General features: G+C 44.5%; 1 protein-coding gene across 2 annotated transcripts; it reads left to right on the top strand.

Annotated features, from left to right (window-relative positions):
* The first annotated feature begins 333 nt into the window (after window positions 1-333).
* LOC139471113 (large ribosomal subunit protein uL30-like) lies at window positions 334-7,006 on the top strand. Of its 2 annotated transcripts, none has more exons than XM_071253389.1 (6): window positions 334-363; window positions 647-746; window positions 3,204-3,370; window positions 5,167-5,304; window positions 6,061-6,170; window positions 6,728-7,006. In XM_071253389.1, the coding sequence occupies exons 1-6, from the start codon at window positions 353-355 to the stop codon at window positions 6,934-6,936; spliced, it is 735 nt and encodes a 244-aa protein (XP_071109490.1). In that variant the 5' UTR covers window positions 334-352; the 3' UTR covers window positions 6,937-7,006. The 2 variants fall into 2 exon arrangements, with proteins under 2 accessions (XP_071109490.1, XP_071109491.1); XM_071253390.1 differs by lacking the exon at window positions 334-363 and adding an exon at window positions 393-416.
* Window positions 7,007-13,179: the final 6,173 nt, after the last annotated feature.

Here is a 13,179-nt window from a genome sequence, read left to right as displayed (position 1 = left end):
AATAAATAAGGTATCATAAGGATTGTAGAAATTTGCCATATTTATGGGTTTTGCTATAGGTATTTGTTATCATTATATAAGGATAATATAAGGACTAGAGGACTGAAACTGTTAGTTTCTATCACTGCTAGTAGGTGCTTGACATGTAATGTGTTGTTAAATTGAACATTTAAAACGCCAGGACTGTTTCAGTTACTTACAATAACATATATATTACTGCATAAGCCATTAAATTTCCTAAACATTTGGTAAATCTTAAATATTCTGTTTGTTTAATGTTAGGCTATTATGTACGTATAGTTGTATGGTGAGTAGAATCTTCTTCACTTCCGGCCTTTTTCCATAATACAACATGGCGGACACGTACGTGTTTGAACCATTGCCGTGGTTAAATCTCTTTGAATCTCTATGAACAGGTGTAATAAATAACTATCGGCCATAAATATCATTTATTTAAATATTGATTGTTCGTTTGAAAGTTTTATTTTATGAATAAGTTGTGTCATTCAGACCCTGTGATGTTTTGAGAAATAGGGTGTAATGCTGAACATTTCGAAAATGCATGCGTTTCCTTTCTGACACCATGCTACCCAGACATTGTAGTGGTTTGTCAGCGGTTAAATGCATCATTTTGATATGTTTACAGCAAGAAGAAGCCCAAGGTGCCCGAATCCCTGTTGAAAAAACGAAAACAGTTCCAGGAACTGAAAGCCAAGCGGGCCAGATCAGCAGTCGACGCGAAGAAGGTGAGCTCATTTTGCCGAGGAACTTAATTTCGGTGTATTTGTATTCCATGTGCATTCATTTTATGAATTTATAGTTTGACGCCAGTGACGTTTTGATTAAATCCCGATGGTACAACACAAATGAGGTTGCTGAAACTATCAGAAATGGTATCAGTTGTATGGAACACCAATGATACTAATACGTGCAAGACCTGAATCTAGTTTTGAAATAAAAGAAGCAAAAAGGTACAAGTTTGCTAGAATAATGATCATTCATTCTGCATTGAATTTGTAGGCAACAATGCTGTTTATCGGGCGCAGCCCAAGCTCTACCATTCAGTCAAATACCGCGCTAAAGTGTTACCGCTGTCTCGCTATACTGGTACCGTGCCTCATACTCTGGTGACTCTCGCTTTACGATCTAACACCCCTTTTTGGTCCTTAGGGTTAGCCTGCTTTTGGCAAGGGTAAGCCATAATTTCTTAACTTTTCAAGCGTTTTCCAGTTAATCCGATAGGTCGGTCATGTTGACATAAACAATGGCAGGTGTGGTTTCAAGAAAAGATTAATGGGAGAGCGGACAGTGACGTCACACGTATGCGTAATTCATTGTTTTCTTAGTTACGCATGCTTGTTAATAAGGTGCTAATGACCCGTTAAATGAGCACTTATTACATGTGATAGCGCTCATGGAAGAGTGTTGGCTAATTAACGCATTAATTAGCCAAGCCAGTTAGTGTCAAGCCCCCACAGCGCTAATTGGATATGAAAAAGTGCACGGTAAAGTGCACTACTCCCAATTTGTACATGTTAACATTGGGAATCCTATAGGACTGGCTAAAAAGATTGATAGTCAGAATCATTGTGTATGGGAAGAAATATTAACGATTATCGATACTCATGGGAACTATTATGATGAAATAAAGTTTAGATTTACCAAAACAGACTTATGATTTTCAATAATGGCAATTGTCTAAGATGAAAAGCAAGTGTTTTTATAATATCGCAAATGTCCACATCTATGCATAAATGTGTCACTGCTCACCAGTGTTGTGAAATCTGTTGATTTCCTTTGCTACTTTCTAGCATATTTGCTTAAAGTTCCTTCTTTGATATTTATCGATATCGATTTAGTTAGCGATGATAGACCTATGTCCTATATCGATAGAGGGCCCTAGAATCCTGTACATTTTCGCTATTTAATTGTTGCAGCATGGAGGGTTGCACTAATTTTGCCAGCTTCAAAGCTAAGTAGACCTAAGTAGGAATGATCCCAACATGATCAACCCGTGAAGATTCCGGGGTAGAATGGGTCTTCAGCAACCCATGCATGCTGTAAAGGGTGACACTGCTTGTCGTAAAAGGCGACTAACAGGATCAGGTGGTCAGGCTCGCTGACTTGGTTGATGCATGTCATTGATCCCAATTGCGAGGGTCGATGCTCATGCTATTAATCACTGGATTGTCTGGCCCAGACTCGATTATTTATAGACCGCCTTCATATAGCTGGAATATTGCTGAGTGCGGCGTTAAACAACAAACCAACCAACCAACATGATCAAGGAGTTTGTAGTCGGCCCCAAGTCTGTAGCCAGTGTCATACAGTATTCCCAAATTGTTAATAAAACTGAGGGCCATTTTCTCCTAATTATCTGGGGCCTTTTTCTCCTGCACAGTCCTGTATTGTCCCACCCAAACCCTAAAGGCGAATTGATTGCAAACTCCACTCCAGCTGAACACATAATATGCCTCCCCCAATATGCTGATGGAAATCATAAGTTGTGTGTATGGGAATGTGCTCATGATAGTTGTGCATTTAATCATGGATTCATTCATTTTTGACTATGATGGTTTCATCTTCCACATAAAATTGTCATCTTGCTTCACCAGATCTGACAACATTTTAACGCCATAGTCAACAATATTTATCCTGCATCTTTGCAGCCTGTAAATAATTACGTCTGGATCAGACAAGTCACCGATTGGTATATGAGTAACGTCCTGCATCATCAGCGGATGATGACACATAAGTCACCAAGACCCTGACCATCGATCCATTTCGTTGAGACAAGCATGGGTTGGGGCGGTCGGGTAGACTATTTGTTAAAGTGTTCGCTCGTCATGCTGAAGACCTGGGCTCGATTCCCGACATGGGTACAATGTGTGAAGCCCATTTCTGGTGTCCCCTGCCATGGTATTGCTGGAATATTGCTAAAAGCGGCGTAAAACCATACTCGCTCACAAGCATGGGTTACTGGGGACCTATTCTGACCCAGGATTCCAGTGGAGAGGATGAATTAACTGTTATAAAAATTTGATACTTGGGGTTGCTGGCTATGTTGAGGACATTACCAGAACTGCATAACAACAACCAGAACATTTCAATCCTGTTTGGTTTTTGTTTTGAGTAGGTCATAGGGCCTGATTTGATTCAGTTTACTAAATGTGGGAAATGAGATGTGCCTAATTCTGTTACAGAGTTTGAAGAAGAAGAGGGGCATCATCTTCAAGCGTGCTGAAAAATATGTAAAAGAATATCGGGCTAAGGAGCGTGATTCCATTCGCCTTCAACGCCAGGCAAGGAAATGTGAGAACTTCTATGTTCCAGATGAACCAAGGCTTGCATTTGTTATCCGAATCCGAGGGTAAGTACAAGATCTGCTGCCATGGAGCACATTAGCAGAATATCCACATGTAGTGACCGTGAATAACTCTATTAACACTTTCATCACCAGTCAACCAGCAGCTTTTACCTGTGACGCTGAGTTCCCCTGAAACTCTTGTGTGATGGATGCAGCCATCATTTATCAAGCAAAATGTCTGCTTATAAAACATCTTTGCTACCACATGTTATACAACTTAGGAAGGTCTAATTCCACTGTTTATACATATGAAAGTTACGTTTATCACATTTAGATAATGCATTTACAACTTAATTTAATTCAATGTCAATAAAAAAAATGTCAGCAAACACATGCATAACGTCCAGATTAAGAACCAAGGAAGCAAAAATTTGATTTTCGGCCAATATAAAAATTCATAAAATCCACTTACCTATTTCTTTTTTATTTTCATTGTTTAAGTAATTGGAAAATTTGTTTAAAAAGAATTATAAGTAACATCTGTCATTATCATTTTCCCCGATAACAGTGGCTGTCCACTTAGTAACATGAAGAAATACCTCTGTTTTTGAAGCTTCTTAAGAATAACACGTGCATGGAAGACTGCCATCTGACACCAGTAGAAAGCTTCTTCTGTCATCTGCATGAAAGTAACCTGGCCTTGAGTATTGCTGCAGCTGTAACTTGCAATTCTATAAGTAAAAATTGGTTTCTAACGATTCTTTCTTGCCGAAATTGGCTGCAAGGTTCGTGATTTGTTAAATTTGAGCACTTGACCTAAGGCAGCCAATCAAATTACAGCAATGGTACCGTCCTGGTGCATGATGAATTTCAGATTTTGATGAAAGTTTTTGTTAAATCGTCTTATTCTGAAAGTTTTTAGCAGGATATCACAATCTTTATTAAAAATATAGAACTTTGCGGTAGGATTTTTCATGCATATATTGTGGCGTTAAAGATTGTGTCTGAGCTATAAAAATAATAACTTAGACGTAAGTTTGACAACTTTTAGATATGTTTTTGTTGATACTATTTATTACTTGTTAAAATATATATTATTCACTATTTCACGCAATGTTATTGAAAAGAAAATTCTCGGGCACATACTTCGACAACGGGTCCTCATCAAGCAAAATAAAGACGTTCCAAGCAAATCTTTATTTTTTAATCTGATTCCCATGCAAGTAACACTCTGTGCCATTCCTCTAGAATGGTTCAATTTTTCATCTTGCTACATGAAAACAACCACCTCTTTAATTCCTTGGATACCTACCATGGAATTCTCATAATGGTTGTAACATTCACAGGAAAGTTGGCGTTTCTTTGACCATCATTGTTGAGCTGTACTCTGAGGCAGGGTAAACCTCCACTTGATAGGCATTGTCTACTTTGTAATTGGTTGTGGTCAAGAAGTCTGCTCAGACATGTTCCATGCTTGCAGGTACTACACACTATGACCACTAGGGGTGAAAGGAGATGCAGCTTTTTTACGTTACATCACGTGGCAACTTGATTATTTCAGAGCAGTTTCATCAGGAAATCTAGCTATAGAGACGTTTGGACTGGCTATTTTCTGTAGTGAACTTGAAAGGCTAATTACAACCTATTTTGCAAAATGTGACCAACCTAAATGTTACAGGGCATGGTTGTATAAAACTAGTATAGATACAGAAACAAATGTATCATTTATCGTATTGTCGCATGAAAACTTCAAATGCAATTATGTATCGTTTTACCCTTAATGACCTAGATTAATATTACAGATGCTGCACACTATTATGAAATTCAAGTTGAGTATATTTGGCCGTGTCTCCTTGTAGTATCAATGGCGTCCACCCCCGGCCCAGGAAGATCATGCAGCTGCTTCGTCTCCGACAGATCAACAACGGAACATTCATCCGACTCAACAAGGCCACACTGCAGATGCTGAAGGTCATTGAACCCTACATCACATGGGGGTCAGTATGCCTGATTGGTGATGCTCATCACTGGCTGTTGAAGCCACAGTAGAAACCAACCCATTTGAGTTATTCTTTGCGATTCTACTGAATAAGACAGGGAGTACAGATAACAACTGTCAATGTGTTCCATTTTGCTGAGCATGCAGAGTTGTCACCTTTAGGAGTGCCAGAGATCTTTGATCATGGGCTAGAATCCCCTATTTTCTCTGATTAAGGTTCTGAACTTAATTAACCATGTTCATACTCATTTGTTTTGTTGTTTAACGCTGCACTCAGCAATATTCCAGCTCTATGATGGAGGCCTGTAAATAATCAAGTCTGGATCAGACTATCCAGTGATTGATATCATGAGCATCGATCCACGTTATTGGGATTGGTGACATGCATCAATAAAGTCAGCGAGCCTGACCACCCGATCCCGTTAGTCGCCGCTTACGACAAGCGGGATTACCTTTTATGGCAAGCATTGTGTTGCTGAAGACCTATTCTACCCCGGATCTTCACGAGTCTCATACTCGTGACATGCCATGATACAACTGAAAAAGACACGCCATTATACAACTGAAAAACTGTCCAAAACAGGTGTCCAAATTATTTTCTGTTGGAATTCTTACTACACATTGTAAAAAAAACATTAAGAACTCTTCTTTCGTACCAAATATGTATTGCATGTTCTACTCTTGTTATCACACTCTCAGCATCCACTACTGATGGTGGTTTACATTTGTGATGATGATGGTGATGATGTTACAGACCCACCAACCTGAAGAGTGTGCGTGAGCTCATCTACAAGCGTGGCTACGGCAAGGTGAATGGCAGGAGAATTCCTCTCACAGACAATGCTGTCATTGAAAAAGTTCTGGGTAAGTTTTATTTCTTTGTTATCCCCCGCCCAACGAAGTTGGCGGGGGATATAGAAATGGGCTCCGTCCGTCCGTCCTCCGTCACGTTTTGTTTCTGGAGCATAACTCATAAACCTTTCAATATTTTTTAGGGTTTGTTTAGATTTAATTATGTCATAAATTCTGACAGGGGCGGGGGATATAGCCACGTTAGTGGCAAACTCTTGTTAGATTTAATTTCTTCTGAATAGAGGACTGAGCGGCAGAAAACTAACTAGCATGTGGCATCTGAAGTCCTTTGTCCCCAGCCAGGCCCAGTCTTGTTTACAGGCCACCGCCTTCATTTTACTGGAATGTTGCACACACTAACAGCGTTAGAAACTGGCACTAGTCCTATAGTCATTGCCAAACTGCCCTATAGTTGAGGTATCCTAAGGACTAGTAGAATTTTGTCAATCATTAAAGTGTTGCTTTATGTTATCATTAGAAGGACTGATGGACTATAACTGTTAAACCACATTAGAAACTCACTGTGATCGGGACATGTTGCATATAGTGTTGATCTCCTTGTTTTGCAGGCAAGTACAACATCATTTGCATGGAGGACTTGATCCACGAGATCCTTACGGTCGGACCCAACTTCAAGATGGCCGCCAACTTCCTGTGGCCCTTCAAGCTGAACACTCCAAACGGAGGCTGGAGAAGGAAGTACAACCACTTCAACGATGGTGGTGATTGTGGTTACCGTGACGACAAGATCAATGCTCTGCTAAGGAGAATGATCTAAATACATTGACAGTTGATCCTGGGAAACATCAGTGCTGTGGAAATTAAACAACTGTGATGTAAACCAGAAAGTGTTCTGTCTTTTGTGCTGATTTATTCAAAACAACTTTGATTTCTTGTGAAGTAAACGCATATTTTCGAGCAGGGACCAATCGTTATTACTTACACATGTTTGAAATAAACTACCCTGTGAACTGGCTCGAAGTACTGTCCGAATTAGTTTCAATATCTGGAATTGGAAACAGCTGAGCTAAATAGAATTAAAATGAATACTGTAAATCTGGAAAGTTTCGCAATAAAAAAAAACCTGCGAAAACTGCAAGCGACACAATAGCAATAGTTCTATGACTTATTTTTTTGGACCAACAAGCAAAGTAAGGAGACATATTTCTTTTATTCACTTCGATACAGTCAAACCAGCCAGTGCATGGCGTATAAATAATCCCTCAATCCTCCATGTCACTAAGAATCTGGAACGTTCACCAACCAGCGACATTTCAAGCAGCTAACTTGACAGTCACGACACCAGCCTCGCAAGACAATTGTCTGGTTGACTGCAGGGATCCTCAACTACAGTTTGTTAAACATGATACTCCAACCTTCCTTGTCGACCCTTAACTACCGTTCGTTTAACATGATACTCCAACCTTCCTTGTCGACCCTTAACTACTGTTCGTTTAACATGATACTCCAACCTTCCTTGTCGACCCTTAACTACTGTTCGTTAAGCATGATACTCCAACCTTCCTTGTCGACCCTTAACTACTGTTCGTTAAGCATGATACTCCAACCTTCCTCATCGACTACAACACATGCATCTACAGTTTGTAAAATGCTGACAATGAGTTTGCTTCACATCATGGTGTTTCCTACACAATAAAAAATAACGTGCAGAATTAGTTGTGAAACCTAGAGTAATCTCAGCAAAATGTTCCACAAACAGTGTAGGCTATTGTTAGCCACTCACAGTACTTCCATGGTGCAAAACCTTCCAGACTTAGAGTAATAGAATGCTCCGGCTTCTGAATCTGGAGTACATGTACTTGGTGGGGTAAATGCCCAGTGGTCTTAAGGGCCACAATTTGCTGTAAAGAGTTGCGTCCCTTGGGCATGCCAGAAACCTATGACTGGGTTCGAATCCTCCATTATGTTTGTCAGCTTGCATCACTTTCTTCCCACCTGAAGCTGCCACGCTCGGATATATATATATGCCTGGCATACTGTTAAGAGCAGTGTTAAACCTAACTTGCTCTCTTTTTAAGTTGAAGGGCGTGGTTGTTATATACAAAGGAACCAGTTTCATCTATCTTGACTTTTTTTATAACTTGCACAGCTTGTAGTTTCATCAGCCGCCTGTGTATCCATCGACAACACAAGTTGACATTCATTTTACTAAGTTATCCTTTGTGTATTAGGATAGGGTAGAGCTAGTAGCTCTGTCTGCAATATATGGCGACACAGGGATGCATGTAGGGAGATTGTGTGACCGAGCTCCCTCTGCTATGTATGGCGACACAGGGATGCATGCAGGGAGATTCTGTGTGTGACCGAGCTCCCTCTGTGATGTATGGCGACATAGGGATGCATGTAGGGAGATTCTGTGAGTGACCGAGCTCCCTCTGATGTATGGCGACACAGGGATGCATGTAGAGAGATTCTGTGAGTGACAGCTCCCTCTGTGATGTATGGAGACACAGGGATGCATAGAGGGAGATTCTGTGAGTGACCGAGCTCCCTCTGTGATGTATGGCGACACACGGATGCATGTAGAGAGATTCTGTGTGTGACCGAGCTCCCTCTGCAATGTATGGTGACACAGGGATGCATGGAGGGAGATTCTGTGTGTGACCGAGCTCCCTCTGCAATGTATGGCGACACAGGGATGCATGTAGGGAGATTCTGTGAGTGACCAACCTCCCTCTGCGATGTATGGCGACACAGGGATGCATGTAGGGAGATTCTGTGAGTGACCCAGCTCCCTCTGCTATGTATGGCGACACAGGGATGCATGGAGGGAGATTCTTTGAGTGACCGAGCTCCCTCTGTGATGTATGGCGACACATGGATGCATGGAGGGAGATTCTATGGGTGACAGATCTCCCTCTGTGATGTATGGCGACACAGGGATGCATGTAGGGAGATTCTGTGAGTGACCGAGCTCCCTCTGCAATGTGTGGCGACACAGGGATGCATGTAGGGAGATTCTGTGAGTGACCGAGCTCCCTCTGCAATGTATGGCCACACAGGGATAAATAGAGGGAGATTCTGTGAGTGACCGAGCTCCCTCTGCAATGTATGGCGACACACGGATGCATGTAGAGAGATTCTGTGAGTGACCGAGCTCCCTCTGCAATGTATGGCGACACAGGGATGCATGGAGGGAGATTCTGTGTGTGACCGAGCTCCCTCTGCAATGTATGGCGACACAGGGATGCATGTAGAGAGATTCTGTGTGTGACCGAGCTCCCTCTGCAATGTATGGCGACACAGGGATGCATGTAGAGAGATTCTGTGTGTGACCGAGCTCCCTCTGCAATGTATGGCGACACAGGGATGCATGGAGGGAGATTCTGTGAGTGACCAACCTCCCTCTGCGATGTATGGCGACACAGGGATGCATGTAGGGAGATTCTGTGAGTGACCCAGCTCCCTCTGTGATGTATGGCGACACAGGGATGCATGGAGGGAGATTCTTTGAGTGACCGAGCTCCCTCTGTGATGTATGGCGACACATGGATGCATGGAGGGAGATTCTATGGGTGACCGATCTCCCTCTGTGATGTATGGCGACACAGGGATGCATGTAGGGAGATTCTGTGAGTGACCGAGCTCCCTCTGCAATGTGTGGCGACACAGGGATGCATGTAGGGAGATTCTGTGAGTGACCGAGCTCCCTCTGCAATGTATGGCCACACAGGGATAAATAGAGGGAGATTCTGTGTGTGACCGAGCTCCCTCTGCAATGTATGGCGACACAGGGATGCATGGAGGGAGATTCTGTGTGTGACCGAGCTCCCTCTGCAATGTATGGCGACACAGGGATGCATGTAGGGAGATTCTGTGAGTGACCGAGCTCCCTCTGCAATGTATGGCCACACAGGGATAAATAGAGGGAGATTCTGTGTGTGACCGAGCTCCCTCTGCAATGTATGGCGACACAGGGATGCATGGAGGGAGATTCTGTGTGTGACCGAGCTCCCTCTGCAATGTATGGCGACACAGGGATGCATGTAGGGAGATTCTATGGGTGACCAACCTCACTCTGTGATGTATGGCTACACAGGGATGCATGTAGGGAGATTCTGTGAGTGACCGTGTTCCCTCTGCGATGTATGGCGACACAGGGATCCATGTAGGGAGATTCTATGGGTGACCAACCTCACTCTGTGATGTATGGCGACACAGGGATGCATGTAGGGAGATTCTATGGGTGACCAACCTCACTCTGTGATGTATGGCGACACAGGGATGCATGTAGGGAGATTCTATGGGTGACCAACCTCACTCTGTGATGTATGGCGACACAGGGATGCATGTAGGGAGATTCTGTGAGTGACCGTGCTCCCTCTGCGATGTATGGCGACACAGGGATGCATGTAGGGAGATTCTATGGGTGACCAACCTCACTCTGTGATGTATGGCGACACAGGGATGCATGTAGGGAGATTCTATGGGTGACCAACCTCACTCTGTGATGTATGGCGACACAGGGATGTATGTAGGGAGGTTCTGTGAGTGACCAACCTCACTCTGTGATGTATGGCAACAGAGGGATGCATGTAGGGAGATTCTATGGGTGACCAACCTCACTCTGTGATGTATGGCGACACAGGGATGCATGTAGGGAGATTCTGTGAGTGACCCAGCTCCCTCTGTGATGTATGGCGACACAGGGATGCATGTAGAGAGATTCTGTGTGTGACCGAGCTCCCTCTGCAATGTATGGCGACACAGGGATGCATGTAGAGAGATTCTGTGTGTGACCGAGCTCCCTCTGCAATGTATGGCGACACAGGGATGCATGGAGGGAGATTCTGTGAGTGACCAACCTCCCTCTGCGATGTATGGCGACACAGGGATGCATGTAGGGAGATTCTGTGAGTGACCCAGCTCCCTCTGTGATGTATGGCGACACAGGGATGCATGGAGGGAGATTCTTTGAGTGACCGAGCTCCCTCTGTGATGTATGGCGACACATGGATGCATGGAGGGAGATTCTATGGGTGACCGATCTCCCTCTGTGATGTATGGCGACACAGGGATGCATGTAGGGAGATTCTGTGAGTGACCGAGCTCCCTCTGCAATGTGTGGCGACACAGGGATGCATGTAGGGAGATTCTGTGAGTGACCGAGCTCCCTCTGCAATGTATGGCCACACAGGGATAAATAGAGGGAGATTCTGTGTGTGACCGAGCTCCCTCTGCAATGTATGGCGACACAGGGATGCATGGAGGGAGATTCTGTGTGTGACCGAGCTCCCTCTGCAATGTATGGCGACACAGGGATGCATGTAGGGAGATTCTGTGAGTGACCGAGCTCCCTCTGCAATGTATGGCCACACAGGGATAAATAGAGGGAGATTCTGTGTGTGACCGAGCTCCCTCTGCAATGTATGGCGACACAGGGATGCATGGAGGGAGATTCTGTGTGTGACCGAGCTCCCTCTGCAATGTATGGCGACACAGGGATGCATGTAGGGAGATTCTATGGGTGACCAACCTCACTCTGTGATGTATGGCGACACAGGGATGCATGTAGGGAGATTCTGTGAGTGACCGTGTTCCCTCTGCGATGTATGGCGACACAGGGATCCATGTAGGGAGATTCTATGGGTGACCAACCTCACTCTGTGATGTATGGCGACACAGGGATGCATGTAGGGAGATTCTATGGGTGACCAACCTCACTCTGTGATGTATGGCGACACAGGGATGCATGTAGGGAGATTCTATGGGTGACCAACCTCACTCTGTGATGTATGGCGACACAGGGATGCATGTAGGGAGATTCTGTGAGTGACCGTGCTCCCTCTGCGATGTATGGCGACACAGGGATGCATGTAGGGAGATTCTATGGGTGACCAACCTCACTCTGTGATGTATGGCGACACAGGGATGCATGTAGGGAGATTCTATGGGTGACCAACCTCACTCTGTGATGTATGGCGACACAGGGATGTATGTAGGGAGGTTCTGTGAGTGACCAACCTCACTCTGTGATGTATGGCAACAGAGGGATGCATGTAGGGAGATTCTATGGGTGACCAACCTCACTCTGTGATGTATGGCGACACAGGGATGCATGTAGGGAGATTCTGTGAGTGACCCAGCTCCCTCTGCTATGTATGGCGACACAGGGATGCATGGAGGGAGATTCTGTGAGTGACCGAGCTCCCTCTGTGATGTATGGCGACACATGGATGCATGGAGGGAGATTCTATGGGTGACCGATCTCCCTCTGTTATGTATGGAGACACACGGATGCATGTAGAGAGATTCTGTGTGTGACCGAGCTCCCTCTGCAATGTATGGCGACACAGGGATGCATGGAGGGAGATTCTGTGTGTGACCGAGCTCCCTCTGCAATGTATGGCGACACAGGGATGCATGTAGGGAGATTCTATGGGTGACCAACCTCACTCTGTGATGTATGGCGACACAGGGATGCATGTAGGGAGATTCTGTGAGTGACCGTGTTCCCTCTGCGATGTATGGCGACACAGGGATCCATGTAGGGAGATTCTATGGGTGACCAACCTCACTCTGTGATGTATGGCGACACAGGGATGCATGTAGGGAGATTCTATGGGTGACCAACCTCACTCTGTGATGTATGGCGACACAGGGATGCATGTAGGGAGATTCTATGGGTGACCAACCTCACTCTGTGATGTATGGCGACACAGGGATGCATGTAGGGAGATTCTGTGAGTGACCGTGCTCCCTCTGCGATGTATGGCGACACAGGGATGCATGTAGGGAGATTCTATGGGTGACCAACCTCACTCTGTGATGTATGGCGACACAGGGATGCATGTAGGGAGATTCTATGGGTGACCAACCTCACTCTGTGATGTATGGCGACACAGGGATGTATGTAGGGAGGTTCTGTGAGTGACCAACCTCACTCTGTGATGTATGGCAACAGAGGGATGCATGTAGGGAGATTCTATGGGTGACCAACCTCACTCTGTGATGTATGGCGACACAGGGATGCATGTAGGGAGATTCTGTGAGTGACCCA

The sequence above is a fragment of the Haliotis cracherodii genome, unplaced genomic scaffold, assembly GCF_022045235.1.
Source record: "Haliotis cracherodii isolate W230 unplaced genomic scaffold, xgHalCrac1.p SCAF_1, whole genome shotgun sequence".
NCBI lineage: Eukaryota > Metazoa > Mollusca > Gastropoda > Lepetellida > Haliotidae > Haliotis > Haliotis cracherodii.
Note: the sequence above shows the minus strand (reverse complement) of the source record. Positions and strands in the feature narration are given on the sequence as shown.